The 22,301-nt window shown below is 44.9% G+C and overlaps 1 protein-coding gene across 7 annotated transcripts in view; it reads right to left on the reverse strand.

Annotated features, from left to right (window-relative positions):
- The window catches only part of HECW1 (HECT, C2 and WW domain containing E3 ubiquitin protein ligase 1), a 332,618-nt gene extending 310,771 nt beyond the window's left edge, over nt 1–21,847 (reverse strand). For 4 of the 7 annotated variants that reach the window (XM_053261886.1, XM_053261888.1, XM_053261889.1 and 1 more), the window contains exon 1: nt 21,425–21,846. In XM_053261886.1, coding sequence (XP_053117861.1) covers nt 21,425–21,454 — 30 coding nt within the window. In that variant the 5' untranslated portion in view covers nt 21,455–21,846. Of the gene's footprint in view, nt 1–21,424 lie in introns of all 7 variants that reach the window. The other 3 variants (XM_053261892.1, XM_053261891.1, XM_053261893.1) reach the window with 2 other exon arrangements.
- Between the last annotated feature and the right edge of the window lie 454 nt (nt 21,848–22,301).

Genomic DNA, 22,301 nt, shown 5'->3' on the forward strand with positions numbered 1-22,301 from the left:
GACATATGTAGGTGGCTCTTGTCCTTGATCACAAACACGTGGTCTTGGAGGCATTGTAGAATGAGGCAGACATCCATCTGCACCTGGTGGAGAGAGGACACTTTGATAAGCAGATCGTCCAGATATGAGTGGATGTGCATCCCCTGTTGGCGAAGGTGTGCAATAGGAGCTACCATGACCTTAGTAAAGACCCTGGGGGCCAAAGAAAGACCAAACAGAAGTGCCCTGTACTGGTAGTGGGAGCCATTGTAGTAATATCTCAGAAACCTCCTGTGATTGTGGAGAATATGGAGGTAGGCTTCCAAGAGATCCATGGATCCTAGGAAGTCATTCGGATGGATCGTTTCCTTGATGGTATGCAGTGACTCCATCTTGAACTTTTTCCTCTTGATGAAATGATTTAGATGTTTGAGATCTAACACTGCTCTCCATGTACCGTCATTCTTTGGAACAAGAAATAAGAGCAAGTAAACACCTTGACATATTTGCTTCGAGGGTACTGGTCCTATTGCCTTTATCCGAAGAAGATGACGAATGGCCTAGATCATCTGCCAGTGTTTGGTCGTGTTCCGCGATCTGGGGATACTAGGAAACAGTGTGGAGGATGGGAAAGGAGGTCCAGGGGTATCTGTAGGTGATGGTATCAATGACCCACTTGCCTTGAGTGGTGGACATCCAGGTGGGTGTGAAGTCCAGAAGCCTTGCAGCTACCAGGACTGAGTCATTGTTTTCACGGAGGAGGGGGATTGTTCATGGAGGAACAGTTGCCCTGTGTTTTGGGGGAGGCTCAGAAGCATTGACTCCACTGGGGTCTCCTAAAGTCTCAGAGGTTGGGGCTATGGTGGTCTCTTGTATGGTTATTGGAGGTGTTGGGAAACTGTATACTGGAATGAAAGGACTGCCCTTGAGAAAGAAGAGGTCTGAGGAAGTCTTTCCGAGTAGAGGACATCGCTTTCTTCTTCTCTTTGGTTTCCACCAATATAGGAGCCAATGCTGGACCAAAAAGGTTTGCACCTGTAAAGGGAGAAGCTGTAAGAGTAAACTTGGACTTAGCATCAACGTGCCAGCTATTTAACCAGAGGGATCTATGCACCGCCACTCCTGGTCCAATGGACTTGGATGCCTGCTGAATGCAGTCCAGGCTGGAGTCGGCCATAAAGGCTGCTGCCTTGGCACAGTTTAACGTTTTTGGGTGGCACTAAGTCAACTAGCTCTTTGGTCCAGAGGACAGAAGCATGGGCAAAAATTGAATTAGCAGTGGTGGCCTTGATCACAGTGGCGGAGGCTTCATGGGCCTTTTTAAAGAGGAGGTCATTCTTCCTGTCTTCTGCAATTTTAAATTGATCCTGCCCTTCTGCGTTCAGAAAGGATCCCGACACCATTTGTGCTACTGGCACATCCATTTTGGGAACAGCAATCAGAGAGGAAACCTCTTGAGATAACATATAGTGCTTTTGGGGGAGGTTACCCACCAGTTTGGAGGCAGGCTGGCCTCTGCCATTCTGTGGTCATGACCTTGTGGAAGGTGGGGGAAAGAACAGTGGCAGAAGTAGAGCAAATGGATGGAAAGACGTTGGGGTCTAGAAGGTGGGTGGAATCAGGCACCTCTGAGGGGGGCAACATCATTAATAGTCCTCGTAGCTTTGGAAAGGAGAATCTCAAAGTCTGCAGTAGAAAACAGTCTCGATAAAATAGGAAGCTGTGGGGTAATATCTTCCTCATAAATCTCCCCCTCCTCTTTAGCAGATCCGATGGGATCATGAGGGTTTGCAGAGCCTGAATGGGAGGATTCCGAATTGGAAGCTGGGCGAACTGGATTCCTTGGTGCTAGCAGTTGCACGGGGGGTGGGGGGGGCTGGCAAAGCAGGGGAGGGAAGAGGGGCTGTAGTCATTGATGGGTATTCCAGGGACTAGGAGAAGTGAAGTCTTGCAGGGGTAGGAAGCAGGGTTGCCAGAACCTAAGGGGTATACTCGTGAGTCAAATGGGACGTAAGCCAGAATTTGGGTTTTTTAGAGCCAAATCTGCCCACCTAGGTAGGAAGGGGTAAAGAGGGAGGAGCTGGCCCAAGGAGAGTTGGAGAATTTCTGGGCTGTTTAGGAAGCGAACACTTTCACAGAGTCAACTTAGGAGGTGGTGAACTGTCTGAAGAGGATGATCTGTGGATTCTTTTTTCTGTGTCTGGGGCAAGGTGCCCATGCAGCAAAGCAGCTGCGCTCCAATAGAGGGATAGCTTCCCAGCATGGACTAGAGTCGCCCCCTCTGCTTCCCTGTTAGCCCGTCTGGGCAGTCTCAGTGGTAAGGTCAGAGCCAGAGGTATGGGGAGAGCAGAATTAGGGAGGCATTCCCACCTAACAAAGTCACATAACCAGGCAGCAGCGTCTGGGGTGAAGGGAATGGTGGGTTTCCAAGGGGTGGGGGACTCACCAACCGGCACCAGCTGGTCACTCAGTAGTGCCAACGCCAGATTTCCTGGGGACTAGGCAGGAGGTTCCAATTTGGGCAGGGCAGACAGTTGAGGAGGCTCAGCTGGAATTTGTGGGTTCACTGGTGGGCCGGCAGGCTGAGGCGCGTCTGTTGGCAGTGGGGGGGCGATGTGTAGGCCAGCCAGTTCCCCCTCAGTCACTGCGCCCATAGGCTGGGGGCCTGGAGACATCAATGGATCGCCCGAAGAGCGTTGGTCGACTCCTTTGGGCTGTTTTGAAGAAACGCGGGCTGGCTTGGAGCATTTGCAGACAGCCTTAATCAATAGTCACTTGCTGAGGCAGAGCTCTCTTTCCTCCCTGAGGAAGACTTTTTTCATTTTGGCATAGAGTGGGTCAACTCCTCAAAATAATTAGTCTTTTTTTGAAGCCTTTTTAGGGGCAATAGGAGCCAGATAAGAATCCACAGTAGCGGATGGTAATTCGGCAGAAAGCTCTATAGGGCACATGGGAGACACCAGGGCAACCCACACAGAAAGGCTTGTAGCATTCCGATCAGAAGGCTGATCTGGGGAGAGCGATAAAGTACCCTCGGAGAGGGAACTCCTTAAGTGTTCCTCGGCATGGGCCAATTCTATAACATGGAGCAAAAAGCATAAAAGAAATAAAATATAATCTACAAGCAGGCCGAATCCAAATTAAAAACAGTTTGTAAGAAAAAGAGAGAGAGAATCTGGAGATAAGAAAATAAATCAGTCCCCCTCCCACCCTCTCACAATCTGGGATTGCAGGTGGAAGGGAAAAAGAGAGAAAATCATAGGCCAAATTGCTAAGCTCTTTCTCAGCCCTGTGTGCTCGAGCAAGACAGGACTGCAACTGGTATTAGGGCACCTCTGGTGGCAGGAAATCCTTGTCACATGATCCAGGCCTGTCTCAAGCATGCTCAGTACATAACCCTATCTGATGAGCTCCAGCACGGGGGCTGGTGGGGGGAGGTACTACTATTGCATATTTTTATTTAGCATGAATAATGTGCTGGGCACTGTTGTTGTGCTGCCTTTACTAAAGTTCTACTTATAGTTGCTTGGGCATTTCTGTTCTTACGACAGGCAAAGGGAAACACGACCAAAAACAAAAATCTTTCATCTTTCACTTCCTGCAATATGAACAGCTAGTGAGGCTATTCACACGCACCTGCAAAACTGGGCTAAGGGAGCCCAGCCCAGTTTTGCATGAGCTTTTGAACCGCCAGGATCGTGCCCAATCCCAGCAGCACCATGGCAGCAAACCTACCTACAGAGCCTCCCCTCAAAACAGGCTTAGGAAAGTGAGAGCTCTCCTAACCCCATTTATTTGATCTTGTGTCAGCCACGGCTGCTTGCAGCTGCAGCTGGCAGACTCAGGGAAGGGAGGAGGAATCCCCATAATGCACCACACAGTCACACGGTGCATTACTGGAGCTCCAAGAGTGGGATGGCATGTCCCAGCACCCCGATCCTCGGAGCTACCAGCAGGAGCCAGTGCTCATCTGGGTGGGCGATCCACCCGCCCAAGGAAGAACAACTGCTCATGTGCAGGGAGCTAAGCGCTTTCAGGCTTTCTCACTGGTCATGAGGAAGTATTTCCAACACTCTTATTTTAACATTTCAGGCATTTAAATACAGTATATGGATTCCCATTCTGTACCTGCTTCCATCTCAGTGTGCAAGACACACATATTCAGTTAGAGGTATTTTAACATTCAATCAATTTTGCTGAAGTAGTCTCTTTTTGAAAGAAGAAGAAAAAAGACTGTCTTGGTATAATTGTCCAAATATACGCATTATGCTTTTGCCTACATCATATTAGGAGGCACCAAAGGACTACATCTTATTTTATGAAAATTATTAATCTATGTTCTCATTGTGTGGGACATAAAGAAAATTCTGTGACCTAGAAATTACTGCATTTATAATGAAATGTGCTGCAGATAACTGTGACACTTTGCAATTACCCACTTATTTTTTCCCTTTACCAAAGCTATTAACAGAATGGACAATGATGCATCAGCTTCGAGGAACGTCTCAAGGGTGGAATTTTAGCAGTGCCTTAGAAATAAATCAGGGAAGGACCAACCTGAAGAAGTGCGTCCTCTGCATTAACACCCAACTGCTTCCAAGAAACAAAAGAAAATTGTAGGCTGTGAAGGAGGCAAGAGCTGGAATACTCCTCCCGCCAGCGCCAATCAAGGCTATACCAGACCTTAATCATGAGATAATTATAGGGGTGTGCACGGTCTGGAGTCCCCCCCGGTCCGGCATGGGGGGACTGTTACTTTAAGCGTGGGGGTGGTATTACTCCCCCCCCCCCGCCGCCGCTCTTCCCCCTCCGGCGCTGGTCCTTTTAAACATCTTCTTGGGGTGGCAGAGTTCCTCCCTGCCGCCCCTGCCCCCGTCGTTGTTCCTTAAGGCTTAAAAGAGACTAGAGCTAGCAGCGCGCATGCACCCTGCGTGGCGCGCATGCTAGTTTGTGACGCTGGCGCGCGCGCGCCACATACGTCACACGTGACGTATGTGGCGCACACATGCCAGCGTCACAGACTAGCGTGCGCGCCGCTAGCTCTAGTCTATTTTAAGCCTTAAGGAACAACGACGGGGGCAGGGGCGGCAGGGAGGAACTCTGCCACCCCAAGATGATGTTTAAAAGGACCAGCATCAGAGGGGGAAGAGCGGCGGGGGGGTAAGTACTACCACCACCACCCCGCTTAAAGCTACATGCCCCCGCCCATCCGAACCTCAGACCGCCGGACTGCTGAACCAGTCCGGAGGTCTGCAACAGTGTGCCCGAACCGAACCATGCACACTACTAATAATTACCTCAAGGGCCAGCTCCAGTTTCAACAGGCCCTTGGCAAACTGCACTCCATGGACTCCCTCCTACCTGGTTGGGCCTCTTCATACCACCATATGAAGGGTTATGGGCATAGAGGTCGTCTCAGGGATCTGTGAAGGTTCTGGGCCCCCAGTAGCTGCCCATTGATGCTGAACCCCAACACTGGACCTGATCATCTCATATAATACAGGCTGTGTCAACCCAAAAAATGCTTAACAATGTATGAAATTGCCAGTAACCAGTCAAGGTTAGCAATGAGGCTAGCCAATGAGTCAGTCTGGGGCACAACTGAAGGACTCTTTTACTCCCCTTTCTGCCATCTGTCTTCTCATAATTAGCTGAAGCTGAAAGCCCAAGTTTGACATGCTGCCTACTATGGGATGGAGAAGGAAACTTTAGCCAGCTATGAGGAGGAGATTGGCTGGGATTCAGAACCTCTGTTTAATCGCTATGAGGTAGGTTATAGGTGAAGGTGACTAGTAAGTCAACTGGCAATTGACCACAGGCTGAATTTAGTCCACAGGTAGTAGTGTGGCACAGTTGACACAGCATTGCTTGGAACAGGGAGACCTGGATCCTCAGCCATGGAGCTCACTACCTCTATCTCTTAGACAAACTTGTTTTACAAGGGCTGCTATGAGGATAAATCACGCATTCATCCCAATGTCTTTGCTTTAGAGGAAGGGCAAGATGCAAATGGAATACATGGAAAGGCTCACATGAGACAGTGTATAAAAACAGGAAATTCTGAAAATGAGCTCTCCCATTCCAAGAGGATGTCATAAATAGCAAAAACACTTATTGCATATTCCACACCTTCACAGAATGCCTATATTCAAAGAATATGCCTATATCCTAATTAGTACATAATTAGGCAAGTTGATAGATAACTTTGGTGTATTACAATGCAGCAGCTAAACTACACTGCACCAAACACCAGAGTCGTTATCTTTAAAACCTAGCAAGCAAGTAACTCATAACTCCAATTGTAACACACTTTAACACTACAGAAGCAAGGTCAAAAGTAAATACAATGTTAAAAAAATAAATAAGCTAATGGAAGGGATTAGACAAAGTAAGACATTAGGACAAATTCACAGAAGATAGGTCTATCAATGGATATCAGCCAAGACAAGCCAAAAGGAATCTTCTCGTTTAAAGGTAGTGCACCAATGGTTTCTGGATGCTGGGAGCAAAGGGGTACCACTAGTAGCCCATGCTCTGCTTGTGAGCTTCTCAAAACATCCAGTTGGTCACTGCTGGAGACTGGACTGAATAGAACCAGCAAGGCAATTCTTATGTTCTTAAGGGACAGCATGCTTTTAGGCTTCCCAGTTATTAGCAGAAGTCCAAGTTCTGTTCTCCAGGTAAATACAATGAACATTGGTACAAAATGGTTGTGAATGTGAATATCTACCTAATAAATACTCACACCAACCTCAATGAGAGTTTTGCTCACATCAGGACTATGGGATTAGACTCTAGAAAGAACACACCTTATGTTTTGGCTTCCGGACCCCACTGTGACTCAGTATACAAGTGCACCTTTGCTGACTCATGGTGCTGACTCTACACTGTAAGGAGGATATTTAATCAGGCAAATTGAGCTTTCAGAAATAACCACACACTATATTGCATCTGTAATTTCTAAACCCAGACAGTACATATCATAATTGGCGTCAAGACTATTGGTTCTGATGAGTTTTCAGTTGATGACACTAGGGAGCTGGTTTTACTGGAACAGAAACACAGTCTGTTACAATCCTCTGGCAGCAGTTTATTTTCCATATAGGCACAGCTCCTGACATAGTTCGCACCATCAGTTGATTCACATTTCCTGACAACTATCAGTTCTATATCCCAAGCTACTGAGAACACTGAACTCAGTCAGCTGGAGCTCTGGACTAACGTTTGCTTCTTCTGTTCTGCCTCGATGCCTCATCTTTATCCAACTATACTGTAAGGATAGGTTTGCAGAACCATAATTTGGGTCAGGGCTGGCTCCAGGTCTGAGCGGATTCTCTGCAAACCACCTTCCATGCCCCCGCCTGCACAGAGGTGGTGGGCCCTCCACCCCCAAGGTCAGTCATGGTGGGACTAGTCTTGGCAGTCTCTGGAGGAAGGCTCTCATTTCAGGATAGGGAGGAGATGGCCGCCCCCTCACCTCATCATCCCACCCGCAAATTACACCCCCAGTAGCCCCTAAGAAGATCCTCCCAACTGCGGATGGGATGACCTAGAGGGAGTGTCAGCCAAATAACTCTCTTGGTCAAGCTGCTCTGCTACAAGACACATTCTTTCCAAATTCAAATTCAAATTAAACATAGGAAGATTCACCCATCACTGATCAGATTCTTTGTGCTTTGGCTCTTTTATCTGCCATTCATCTGTTCAAAGGCCTTTCTTTTGACTTTGGATAGCAAGAGAAAAGAACTTGTCATGGTACCTCCCATCTTGAACTTTAATTTTTAGAGTTATGCATTTGCCCAGTCAAAAAATATTTGATCAAAGGTCCTTTAAATGTTGTCAGGAATTTTAAAAGCAAATTTTATTAGAATAATAATAATATCATCAACAGATTTGATACTTATATTAAATACAAAAACAAATTAGTTAAATTATGAAACAAGGAAAGTAGCTTTTTAAAAGTTGTAATTTTAAACTGTAAACTGCCCTGAGCCATTTTTGGAAGGGCGATATAGAAATCGAATTAAGACTACTACTACTAATAATAGTAGTAGTAGTAGTAGTAGTAGTAGAAAAATCAACAACAAACAGCAAGTGCCGCCTTTGTAAAGAAGCAGATGAAACAGTGGAACACCTAATCAGCTGTTGCAAAAAGATCACACAGACTGACTACAAAGGCATGACAAGGTAGAAGGGATGATACACTGGAACATCTGCAAAAAATACAAGCTACCTGAAGCCAAAAATTGGTGGGACCATAAAACTGAAAAAGTAGTAGAAAATGAAGATGCAAAAATATTATGGGACTTCCGACTTCAAACAAACATCTGCCACACAATACACCAGCTATAACTGTAGCCGAGAAGAAAGAAAAACAAGTCAAAATAATCAACATAGCAATACCAGGGGATAGCAGAACAGAAGAAAAAGAAATAGAAAAAATAACAAAATACAAAGATCTACAAATTGAAATTGAAAGGCTGTGGCAGAAAAAGAACAAAATAATCCCAGTGGTAATTGGCGCCCTAGGTGCAGTTCCAAAAGACCTTGAAGAGCACCTCAACACCATAGGGGCCACAGAAATCACCATCAGCCAATTACAAAAAGCAACTTTACTGGGAACAGCCTATATTCTGCTACGATATCTATAACAGCAACAACATTGATAATAAAATTCTGGCATCCCAGGTCCTTGGGAAGGACTCAATGTCTGGATAAAACAAACCAGTCAATAACACCTGTCTGACTGTGTGAACAAGAAATAATAAATTATCTTTTAACAAAATTAAGTAATATCTCCATAAATGTGAGTATTTCACTGAACAGTTCTTCTCTTTGATTTTTATCCTGGGACACCCTGCTATAGGACACCCTACAAAGTTTGGTTTTTTTAGTGAGCTGAAAGCAAAGTAACAAAACCTAACCTAACCAGTGCAGAGCATCTGCATGCTAGTACTTTATTGCTCTCCTTGCCTATCCCTTTCTTTCTCTCTTCCCCTCCCTTCTTTTTCTCTCTCCTCCACTTGCTCTTCCCCACCTTTCTTCCCCTCCCTTCTTCTCTCTCTCTCTCTCTCTTCCTGAGTTAAGATATCTTGTTTCCTCATCTAATTTGCACAGTGGCAGCCTCCTTCTCCTGAAGGGGCTCTTTCCTCCCTCGTAACCCCTCTCTTCACAGACCCCTGCCCACTATCCCCTTAGATGACACACCCCTCCTCATGACCCCTTGTGGTGCACTCTTCTCCCCCTTCTTCTCTTGCCACTTGGTACCTTCCTCTCCCCCCACCTTTTCCCCTTTGGCACCCCCCCCCCACCGACTTGGTCCCCTTGGTACACTCCCTTTTCGTCCTTCTCCCTCCCCGAGTCCCTCTTGGTATGCTCCCCATTGCATCTTGGTGCGCACATGCCCCTTTTCATTCTACCCTTGCCTCCTCCTTTTCCCTCTCTCTCCTGTTTCAGCGTTCACGCCCTTGCCCACTATCGCCCTAGATGACACACCACTCCCCATGATCCCCTGTGGTGCTCTCCCCACTTCTTCTCTTGCCACTTGATACCTTCCTCACCACCACATTTCCCCTTTGGCACACCCCCCCGACTTGGTCCCCTTGGTACACTCCCTTTTCCTTCTCCTCCCTCCCCGAGTCCCTGTTGGTATGCTCCCCATTTCTTGGCACATACACACCCCTTTTCACTCTACCACTGCCTCCTCCTTTCCCTTCTCTCTCGTTTTCAGCTTGCACGTGTGCAAGACCATTAGGGGCCTCTTCTTCCTGATATATATACATATATATCTTGGAAGATTCATACTGAGAGCCAGAGTGGTGTAGTGGTTAGAGTGCTGGACTAGGACTGGGGAGACCCGAGTTCAAATCCCCATTCAGCCATGATACTAGCTGGGTAACTCTGGGCCAGTCACATCTCTCTCAGCCTAACCTACTTCACAAGGTTGTTGTGAGGAGAAACTCAAGTATGTAGTACACAGCTCTGGGCTCCTTGGAGGAAAAGTGGGATATAAATGTAATGATGATAATAAAGAAGAAGAAGAAGAAGAAGAATACTGCCGCTAACCAATGCATCTATTATTTAGGATGCATCTTTCTATAAACCTCCAAGTTAGAGGATGCTTAGCTAAGGACCATAGAATCAAATTACGCATTCCTCAAATTCAAGATTGGAACTTTCTTCTCCCTTTATGCAGCTAGAAATCTACAATAGCCAACCAGATGCAAGAGGAACATGTGGAGAGAGTGGTAGCTGTGACAATTAGAATTCTCAGTAGAGGTACACCAAGGTAATTTTGGAGTCTGGATCTAAAGGCATTTGGAGGCCCCCCTGCTGCAAGTTAAGCATCATTTTTTAACACGTATGTTCTTGAGGGCACAAACCACACCACTCAGGACATACTAAAGAGGATTTGGGGGGCCCCAGGGGGTGTGAGGCCCTGGACTTCAGCCCCAAAGTCCAGGGGCAAGAGCGCCTCTGCTTCTCAGCAGTCCACTTTGCATTCTCAAAGGGGCAGGATATGGTCCATCACTCCCTGTTCCCTTCTCAGACTAGTCCTCCAATAAAGCCAATTGTCAACCAAGAATATATAGCATTTAGAAGCACTGTGGCTACTTTGTTCAAGATGGTGATGAAGGAAGCACAAGAAGAAACAAAACACCATCGTTAACTCCATCATCTCTTGCCAGATGATTATTTGCCTTTGGACAGGCAAAACTGGACACCTTTCTTAGGAAGGGAACAAATACATTTGACCAATTACATGATGTCATAACCACAAAACACTGTGGTTATGACAAGACTGAAAAACACACAAAAAATATAATGACTCACAGCGCTACTATTTAGCCTCTTGAATCCCATTTATTCAATTTGAGAGAGATGATCTGGGGTAATATAAGAAGAACATAAGAACAGCCCTGCTGGATCAGGCCCAAGGCCCATCTAGTCCAGCATCCTGTTTCACACAGTGGCCCACCAGATGCCGCTCGAAGCCACAGGCAGGAGTTGAGGGCGTGCCCTCTCTCCTGCTGTTACTTCCTCGCAACTGGTACTCAGAGGCATCCTGCCTTTGAGGCTGGAGGTGGCCTGTAGCCCTCCAACTAGTAGCCATTGATAGACCTCTCCTCCATGAAGTTATCCAAACCCCTCTTAAAGCCATCCAGGTTGTTGGCTGTCACCACATCCTGTGGCAGAGAGTTCCACAAGTGGATCATGCGTTGTGTGAAACAATACTTCCGTTTGTTGGTCCTAGACCTCCTGGCAATCAATTTCATGGAGTGACCCTGGTTCTAGTGTTGTGAGAGAGAGAAAAGAATTTCTCTCTATCCACTTTCTCCACACCATGCATGATTTTATAGACCTCTATCATGTCTCCCCGCAGTCGTCTTTTTTCTAAACTAAAAAGCCCCAGGTCTTGCCGTCTTGCCTCATAAGGTGCTCTAGGCCCCTGATCATCTTGGTTGCCCTCTTCTGTACCTTTTCCAGTTCTACAATGTCCTTTTTAAGATGTGGTAACCATAACAGTACACAGTACTCCAAGTGTGGTTGCACCATAGTTTTGTATAAGGGCATTATAATATTAGCAGTTTTATTTTCAATCCCCTTCCTAATGATCCCTAGCATGGAATTGGCCTTTTTCACAGCTGCCGCACATTGAGTCGACACTTTCAACGAGCTGTCCACCACAACCCCAAGATCCCAGTCACCGACAGCTCAGATCCCATCAGCATATACTTGAAGTTGGAGTTTTTCGTCCCAATGTGCATCACCTTACACTTGCTAACACTGAATAGCATTTGCCATTTTGTCGCCCACTCCCCCAGTCTGGAGAGATCCTTTTGGAGCTGCTCACAATCCGTTTTGGATTTCACTACCCAGAAGAGTTTGGTGTCATCTGCAAATTTGGCCACCTTGCTGCTTAGCCCTGCTTCTAGATCATTTATGAATAAATTAAAAAGCACCGGTCCCAGTACAGATCCCTGGGGGACCCCACTTCTTACTTCCCTCCATTGCGAAAACTCTCCATTTATACCTACCCTCTGTTTCCTTTCAGTTTTTCCAATCCAGACAGTTTAGAACATCATCTTTTGTCACTTCTATCTGACTCAGCTCTCTAGCCTCCATCCCTAAAAAGCCTGGTTCAGGAACAGGTATATACTCAGTGTTTCAGTGAAAGTGGCCAGTGTTTCATCTTAATATATATGGAACTATATTCCCATTTTGCTTTGACTCACAATCTGACTGTATGACATTCTGTTTAATGAAATATATAGCATTCTATATAATATTACTCTTATATCATCCTTAAATTGACTTAAACACTATAGGAAAATGAGGTCTGACTGCAAAAACGTCAACCACTATTCCTTGTCAACCCTGGGAACTTCAAAAAGCATTACTTGATAACGGTAATGATAAAGCAAGAGCTTTCACTTTGCTATGATTTTCACCTGGATAGTGTTCAGCCTTACCATCAAGAGGGCAATCCAAAACTCCTGCTAACTGAGCAGGAGGCACCTTTTAAAGCAGCAATTCTCTTATATTTAGCGGGGGCGGGGAGAAACTGTATCTATCCAGCACCAGAAAGCAGCCTTCCAGTGATTGTTGCTGGTGTCTACCTTGTGTCTCTTTTTAGATTGTGATCCCGTTTGGTACAGGGAACCATATTATTTATTTTTCTATGTAAACCACTTGGAGACTTTCTTCCTTTTTGGTTGAGAAGCAGTTTATAAATATTCATAATAAACCAAAACTGTCTGAAATATCCACAATCCCCATAGGCTCCCTGATGCCAATCCATCCCAGAAACATCCCAGGAGCATCACCTTTGTGATGACCACTCCCCTTTTAAAGAGACATGCACCTGGCAATGAAGAACCTGCGGCAGTTAACTGCAGTAAGATAATTCCAAACATTCAGAAACCATCCATTCCTCTGGCCCACATCATAAGCATAATCTATACAGAAGTCCTATTTATACTGAGCATAATGTATACTGAAGTCCTATTTGCTTTTCAGATGTCCTGCTCTTAAGGTGCACTTGGTTTAGAAAGTTGCTGGGATTCAAATGGATCTAGGAAATGACACTGTGAAAATAATTAGGGCTAATCAGTAATTAAAAGATCTTTAGACGATGCATCATTTATCTTTTATCCAATACATCTGTTATAAAAATATATTCATATACTACTTTTCAGCAACAACAAAGAGTGGTTTACATAGCAAATAAAATGATATAAAAGTATGGTTCCCTGTTCCAAAAGGGCTCACAATAAAAAGGAGATAACAAAGTAGAGACCAGCAAACAGCCACTGGAGAAATGGTGTGGTGGACTGAATAGAGATGGCTGCTATCCATTAAAAAACACCACTGAAAAATGTGTCTCTTTGCCCAGTTAGCAAGGGACAAAAATAAGTTTGTATATTAACAAAATTTCAGCTTAGCTGCCTTCTTGAAAAAATGATGGAAGTGTATTACACTTTAATAAACAAGGGTTTCCACTCATTGTTATAAAAGGCCATGTTTAGCATTTGTTTTTTCATTCCCTATTGTAGTAACACATAAGAATGAAAATAATCTCACAAAAATAAATAAGGGTGCCCTTAAATCACAGACACACTGATTAAAACTGGCCCCTAACTGATTAACAAAATAAACCAATTAAAGCTTAGAGTTCTAAAAGTATATCTCAATAATCTGAAATCATAGTACATTACCAAGAATCAGCAAAAGTGCCACAGGCAGTAGCATATTAGACTGAAGCAACAACTGAAGCTGAAGATTCAAAATATCTCACACTGTGCATATATTTGGTGGTATCTTACATGCAATTGGTTTTAAATGTCCTGCTGTGATGCTAATGGGAGCCCTATGAGCCCAAAATGCTGACCCGCAGAGGAGGCTACAACTGTACTGCTACATATGTCTGCATCCTGAGTTTGGAACAAAACAGTTATTCTAAAAGAACACATTGGCCTTGTTCACACAAATCTAAGCTTAATGCAGGCTGCCAACATTAGACTGACTGTGTGAAACCGCACCAAGATAGGAATCTCAGATTCATCTTGGGCCATAAACCACATTGGTGTGGGTTCACACAATGGTGCTAATCTCCGTAGCCTAGATTCGAATGATTGTACGAACCAGGATGCTTTCAGCAGCAAGAGCATGCAAGTATGTCTCAGCTATCAGAAGTTAGGGGAAATTGTATTAGAAGATAGCTACAGATACCTATTTGCAGATTCTCACTTGAATCTGGAAAATTACCTCTCAAAGTACAGCAATTACCATCTTGAGATGTCAACCCACAGATATGAGTGTGTTAAGCAAGCCATTATCTGCACTGTTTCCACTTCCATCTTTCCATGTCTGGGCAGCTTGTACAGTGACTCCTCTATAGGCTGGAAGAAGTGTTGAGTCTCTCACTATTACTTCTCTCCTCCAAAAATAGCCAATAATTTCATTGCTTTCAGAAATAAGTAGACTTCACATAACATAAAGCCTCTCTTTTTCTTTGAATCCTGATTCTTTGGATGTTGTTAAGAATCTTTGTACTAAGGCAAAGTGGTCCTCATTGTTAAATAGTTATCAAGCCACAGGTAGGCCCCTTGAGGAGGGATATATCTAGAGAGAAGGTAAAATTCCAGATCAGGAGAGGATGTGAGGCAGGTGGAATCAGCTGAGGACTGGTGAGTTGAATGCAAAAGATCCTCGCCTATCACTAAATGAATCACAAAATGGATCAGTATCCTATCATTCTAACCTGATATGTGAACAAGGAAACCCAAGAAAAGCTACTGCTTTGGTCTAATGATGTTTCCCTGTGAATAGGATTGGTAGGTATATTAGGAGGTTCCTAGTGCAAACAGCAGCTGCTAACTGGACAAGAGACACCTTTTCAAGTGGCCCTCTCACACTTAGGAGAGGGGAAAGCAACTGTCTCTGTTCAACCTCAAAGGAGGAGAGCTGGTCTTGTGGTAGCAAGCATGGTCCACCCTAGTTTGATTCTTAATGGGAGACTACATGTGAGAACTGTAAGATATTCCCCTTAGAGGATGGGGCCGGTCTGGGAAGAGCACTTGCATGTTTGCATACAGAAAGTTCCAAGTTCCCTCCTTGGCATCTCCAAGACAGGGCTGAGAGAGACTCTTGCCTGCAACCTTGGAGAAGCCACTGCCAGTCTGTGTAGACAATACTGAGCTAGATGGACCAATGGTCTGACTCAGTAGAAGGCAGCTTCCTATGTTCCTAACCCAGCATAGTGTCATTCCAGTGACTGTTGGAACAGGCAACAACTTTCTATTTTATTTTGCTAGGTAAACTGCTTTGAGAACTTGGTTGTTGAAAACAGTATGATGATGATGATGATGATGATGATGATGATGATGATGACGACGACGACGACAACCCAAACATAGGAGTAACTGAGAGGGGTTGGAGGATTCTTCTATATAATTATAATAATAATGCAACAAATATGGCAGTAATTGAGAAGTTTAGAGGATTCTTCTGGTCCTGCATACAGAAACCTCCATGTGCTCACTACCAGAACACATGACTAGTGCTGGGATCCTAGAACTTCTATATAGAACTGCATCCCATTCCTTCTTCAAAATTCACCTCTTCAGTATAGCCTCTGGCTTAACCTCGGGTGAAGGCGGTGGCCAGGGTTGCCTTTGCACAGCTTCAGCTAGTGCACCAGCTGCGTTCCTTTCTCGAGAAGGCAGATCTGGCCACAGTTACCCATACCTTAGTCACATCACAGCTGGATTACTGTAAAACGCTCTACATGGGGCTGCCCTTGAAGAATATCTGGAAACTGCAGCTAGTGCAAAATGCGGCAGCTAGGGTTTTATCTGGAGCTGCCCGATGGGAGCACATCACACCCATTTTGAAAGAGCTGCACTGGCTACCAGTTTGTTTCCGGGTCCAATTCAAGGTGCTGGTTTTGACCTTTAAAGCCCTTAACGGTTTGGGCCTGGGATACCTGAGGGACCACCTGCTCCCGAGGGTTGCTGCCCACTTGATGAGGTCATCTGAGGGGGCTCTGCTCCGGGTGCCAACAATGAGGGAGGCTTGGTTGTCGTGCACGTGGGACAGGGCCTTCTCTGCTGCTGCCCCCAGACTCTGGAATGCTCTCCCGGTGGCTATTCGCTCCTCGGTCTCCATCACAGCTTTTAGAAAGAGTGCAAAATCTTTGCTTTTTGCCCAGGCATTTATTTGATTCTCTGCTGCTGCTCTTTGTACTCTGTATTGCTTTTATGCTTTTGTTTTAAATTTTTAATCAGATTTGTTTAATTTTTTCACTTAATATTTTAATTGTGTCTTTTTAACCATCTTGTTTTTAAATTTTGCTGTAAACTGCCTTGGGATTGTTTTAATGAAAGGCGGTATATAAATTTAACAATCAATCAATCAATCAATCAATCAATACCTCCTAGTCTTCATCTCTAGCTGAAAGGAAGTCTTAAGTGCAGGTTGCAACATTTGCAAACATTTATTCTCCTGTTACCCTTGTCTTCATCTTCCCTCACCCACTGCGGTCTTCCTAGTACTGAAATTTAAATGGTAACTCCTTAGGGCAGAAACCTACTTATTTTTATTTATGTTACTCTGTGAAGTGCCATGTACAGTGATGGAGCTAAGTCAATAAATAATAAAGTAAAATTTGTAAATGGTTCCCCAATGTCAAAAGATATGAAAAACACTGCTGTGTGGGCCATAGCTCCTGCCAGTTCTTGTTTCTGCCCAGCACCTGCCCCAGAGCTGCACATACACCTTGACATTCCTAACAATCTTATGAGGGCAGTTAGTGAGATGTCCACCAAAAGATGGGAATGACTGAAATCTGTAGCATACTTTAGTCTGGCATGTAGAGCATGGGACTTCTAAACATGCAAATAGGCTAGACAGTGGGAGAACAGGATTGGTCTACTGGCTGCCAATGCCACAGTGGTCTTTGCACTGAGATAGCAGTAAAGAAAAAGGTGGTGTTGTTTTTTCTGTTTTGTTTTTTAGAGAATGGGACATTTGGCAGGTTCTTTCTCAAGTGAAAAGTCACAGATTCTACAAACTTTCTCTTCTTTCAGTTTTCTGGAGGTTTCTCTCCTGTCCATGCCAGTGAAGTGACTTAGGAGGACTAGGTCGACAGACCGACTTGTGCTACAACATTCAGAATGCTATTACAGAAGATAACAGTTTAGAGTGCATTTCCAAACAAATGTGTCTTTTGGGTTAGTGCTTTCAAAACAACTATTACAGTATTTTGCATTCCACTACTGCCTTGATAAACTCCATCAGGCACAGAAAGGGGAACTGAAATATTAACAGGTGCAGAGATTATTCTTGAGAAGACCACAAGAAATTGCAACAAAAACCAAAGAGAAAGCAAGAGCATACCTGTAACGTATGACAAACTGTGCTAAAATTAATCAAGTATGCTGCGAAAGTCATACACTTGCTTCAGCAAGTGAGAACTTTTGTTATGCTGAAATATAGATATCTTACATGGTCCAAGAGCTTTGGTTTGGGATTTCTTCCTTTTAAAAATGTACAAAAGGGGTAGAATCTGAAGGAGACTTTCTGACTCACAACTCTCGGCTCCTAGTAAAGTAAAGTGTGCCATAGTCTGGGAAACATACCAGTGGGGAGTCAAACCAGCAACCTCTGACTTACTAGTTAAGTCATTTCCCCACTGTGCCATTGAGAGGCTTCCTCAGCCCCTAGGCTACACCCCAATACTAGTCATGTTTGCTCAGAAATACGTTTCAGTAGGCTTTCTTTCCAAGTAAATATACTTAGGATTGCAGCCTCAGTATGGTTTAGGATAGAAACAGGCAACTAGCCCGTAATTTAAAAAATAAATAAATCTTGGTATATACCTCACACACTTTCTCCTGACTGTGCTATGTGCGATGGCTCTTTACAAAGTTGCTTTATACCGAGACAGACCATTGGTCCATCTAGCTCAGTATTATCTAAATTGACTGTCTGTTCAGGTTCCAGAAAGTGAAGAGGTCTTTCCCAACCCTACTTGAGATGCCACAGATTGAACACCTGCATGCAAAGCATGTGTTCTACCAATGAGCTATGGTCCTTCCCCCATAACCCCCTCAGTCCCCCCCCACCACAGTTGAAGAGCAACAGAACATTTGGCAGAGGTCTCCCATTATGCATCCCAGAGGCTGACTTTGTTAAGCGAGCCAAGACACAGGCAGATGGGCGTGAGCAGCAGCCCTCAAAGCTTTGAGTACTATTCACAATAGATAGGCAGAAGGGTTTCAAGAGCCTTGGCTTGTGCCACAACAGGAAGTCGTGAATGGTGCTAACAGTGCTTGTATTCTAGACCTTGTTAAATTCCAAATATGGCCCCTGTTAAAGATGTAGGGCTGACCAGAGGCTTTAGGAGTTGTGGAGCTGCAAACAGCCCAAACCTTAGTCTAGGAGAAGCAACAGCATTCTACAACAGCTCAGACAGCAGACTGTGATGGATGTGCTGAGAGGGGGTTTAAAGGAAACAAGCATGGGGGAAGGGGGAGGACTCTACTGATTTACCTGAGTGAGTGAGTGCCATCAAGTCAGTGTCGACTCTTAGCAACCACATAGATAGATTCTCTCCACTGCTTAATATAAACAGTGGTTTTCAAACATTCTGCCTTCAGGAACACTTTTCATATCACTTTCCATGCCTTACGAGAAAGCCCTGCACACTGCAGGTAATTTGGGGGCATTGTCTAGGGTACAAGCTCTGTTCATCTGGAGCACTGTCAAGACCTGTTGGTTTTAGGATTACTGTACATGAACTGGGAATGTGCCCTAAAACACACCCAACACTGTCCTGAAGCTGCACATTACAGGACAAGTTTGGAAATGGGGAAGATGATCTCCTCATAGAAGAACCTTGATATTTTCTCAAGGAGCACCAGGTGCCCCCTCTACACATTTAAAAACCACAGATCTAAAACTACCACAAATGTCATGGTGCTTTCAAATAATCATATGTATTTCTCACATACACACACACACACACCCCTTCTTTTTTAGGCACCTATTTATTATTAAAAAATAATAATAATGGACACCTATCAGCTGTTTGGAAGCCCAACAGAAACATCAGTGAGCCTGTACAAGCCATTCAAGAAAATGAAAACTGCATGTGTTATGTTGTAGTGTCTGTGCAATAGTAAAACATAACACATATTTAATTCTTTTGAAAGGACAGCACCTTGGCTAATTAAATGCATTCAATGGAAAAGAAGAAAACATTGCTTTTTGCAGTGTGTATTACTATTTCAGGTTAGAGGTTGGAAAACCGAAATGTAAAATCATTTCATTTGCCAAACTTTTCAAACCTTGATTAGTATCACTCAGCATCAAAGAAGAACGAGCAAACACTCGTTTTAAGGCATAATTTTTAAAAAGAAAAGAAAAGCAACTAAACATTCTCTTTGAAAACTCAAACAGCATGTTTTGAAACCAGATTTGTCTGGTGTCTTTTCAAATTACTGCCAGGATTTTAACTAAAGTGAAGCACTTACTAGGTATAATTGTATTCAAAATAGGAATAAAAATAGTACCACACTATTCAAAATTGTTGTATATTTCAGAGGCAATAGCAAAGACAAGTATAGACTGAATCCAAGACACATACTGTACTGTACTCTAGTTCTTTACAACATACACACACACAGAGCAGAAAAATGATAATCCCTTCTTAGTGGAAAATCCAAATTTTCAAATGAATCCCCAAGCTAAAATGAATTACTGTAATAACCAGAATCCTCGTATGTTCACTGCTCAACAAAGGCACAGCTGACCACCTGCTACGTTACATCTTCCAGGCCGCAGTTTTTCTATTTCTCAAATGCTGTTCTCTTCAGGCCAGGGATGCGCCCCACTGAATCAGATGGCAGATTATTAAAAACACGGACAAACAGCAAGGGGAGCCCGGGGAAGGCTGGCTTCTCCTCCTAGCCTGAGTGACTGCTATACAGCATCTCTGCACTTCTGCTGAGTGCAGCATAATAGGGGTGCTCTGCAGTTCCAAAAAAAAAAGCATGTAAGCAGCCAGACCCAGGCCAAATAAATAATCCCTTTCATTTGAGGAAACACCACACATGCCTGAAATGGGACAACTAAATCTGAACAAGCTCTCTGTGTGTGCGCGCACACATTTGTGCTATGCAGCTACGAAAGGATTATTTTTAACAGCTGCATTAGACACGGTTGCACCACTATCTTTTAAGTTACAACCCCTCAACTGAATATGAAAAGTAACAAGAAATGGTGCTTGACTCGAGAAAGAGAAATGTGTCATTCATTAATCTGAAACAATGCAAGAGGAAAGGGAAGCAAAAAAACTAATTATTAAAAAATTGCTGCATTGACATCCAGACAGAGATTCTTCAAAGAAAAAGAAAAGCAAACGTCAGAAGTCAGATACTGGCTTCTTCATTGTAACCCATAGAGCAACACTGTCAAACTGATGCCAACTACAGATAACATGGGGCTCTTCACATTTCTCCATTATTTTCTTGCTAGTACTGACGGGCCAACAGCTATAAAAGCCAAAGCAAACCTAGATGATGAATACAGAGAAAACACACTCTCCACCTTTTCTCCCAGCAACAGAAGGTTCACCCTGCATAGGCATATGGACTTTCAATGCTCTTAACAGCAGAGCAAAATAAGGAAAACAAGTGTACATGATCTAATGATGCTCAGAAAGAAATGCTGTATCCTACACGTAAACACAACCCTCTCACCTCCCCCGCACCCCACATCTTCAGTCATGTGCCAGTGGGTGAGTAAAAACTACACATTTGCTGTTGCTTCGCACTCATCCATTTCCTGCATAAAAAAGGAGGAGATGCAGGGATAATAAAGCTCCTTACAAAATAGAAGAAAGGGGGATTTATAAGTCAGGTGTTTTATGAACGGACAAAACCTGGCCCGCTACCATTACCATTAGTTTATTGCACTAAACTGAGGGCCCATTTTGGTTTTCCTTAACAGGCAATCAGATCCTTTTACTCTAGTTAGCCAAATAACACAGTCTCTCCCCCGCCACCTCCAAACCTGGCAAGATGCCTCCCCCCCCCATGTTTTTTTGTTTTTGTTTTTGGAACTGGGATAAATTTCATAACACCCAGAATGCGTACCTGATCCACAGTAACACAGAAACTGGCATAGGGGATGCTGCCGGGTAGAAAGCAAATGCTCCAGCACCCTGTGATTCATGCCAAGAGCCCAATTAAGCATACTAGGGGTGATGGCTTTCTTAGGAGTCAGGGGAGGAGGGACTGATCTCTTGAGGGAAGGGTTTGTGCGGGGCGGGGGTGGGGTGGGGGGTGCTGTCCAAGGTGAGGTGTGCCTTAAACGGGCAGCCATTGCGAAGGGCCAACCAAGAGAGTGAGGAAGCAGGGCAGCTGTCGTTGAGCCTTACCTGGAGAAACCCGGGCTGGGTACAAAGCATGCTCCTCCACCAGTAGCAGCAGGAGCAGCAGGAGCAGCAGCAAGGGAGGCTTTAGATCCCACACGTGCGGCTCATGGCTAGGCGCCTGCTGGGCTCTGTGCTGCAGTCAGGGAGCGCCCCGGCCTTCCCTGCGCTCCCTCTCCGCCCCAATTCCCTTGCCCTTGTTTCTCCTCCTCCTCCTCCTCCTCAGCAGCAACACTCAAGAGGCGCGTGCGGCAGTCTCCTCACAGTGGCACTACCATAGTCCAAGGAGCAGGCGCGGCGGCGACAGCGACAGCAGCAGCCGCACCAGCAGAAGCGGCGGTGGCGCTTGATACGCCTGTACTGCTAATGCCGCCGCCTCTGCGTGCCGCTCCCGCGGCTCCCTCTGCCCCGCCCCTCTCTGGGTACCCGGCAGAAAGAGCCAACCACAAGCTGCTCCTGGCTGTCGTTGGCGCTAGCGGGCTCTTCCTTCCCGGCTCCTCTTGTCCCACACCCGCGCGCGATTCCACAGCGCGGAGATTTGCTGGGGCCGCTACTCCGCTCCTGCCTGTAAGCGGGGCGCGAGGGTGGGGGGCTGCCGCGAACGCCTCCACAGATTTCTTGTCTATCAACCCTTCATGCGTAGCGTAGGTACTCTGTAGGGGCCCCCGCGCATCTCATACCCGTCATCTATTCTGATTTTAGGGTCATTTATACAGGGCACAAGGGTAGGCTAGTACTCCGTTGTTGTTGTTGTTGTTACAGAATTTTCTTTCCATTGTCTGCAGTAGGGGAAAGTTATGCCAGAGCTGGTACCTCCCTGGGAATAGTATCCTGTGCAGGTCCTTCTTTCTCGTCCCTGATGTGTGGAAACTAGATGAAAATG

This window comes from Hemicordylus capensis, chromosome 6 (genome assembly GCF_027244095.1).
Source record: "Hemicordylus capensis ecotype Gifberg chromosome 6, rHemCap1.1.pri, whole genome shotgun sequence".
In the NCBI taxonomy this organism is placed as follows: domain Eukaryota; kingdom Metazoa; phylum Chordata; class Lepidosauria; order Squamata; family Cordylidae; genus Hemicordylus; species Hemicordylus capensis.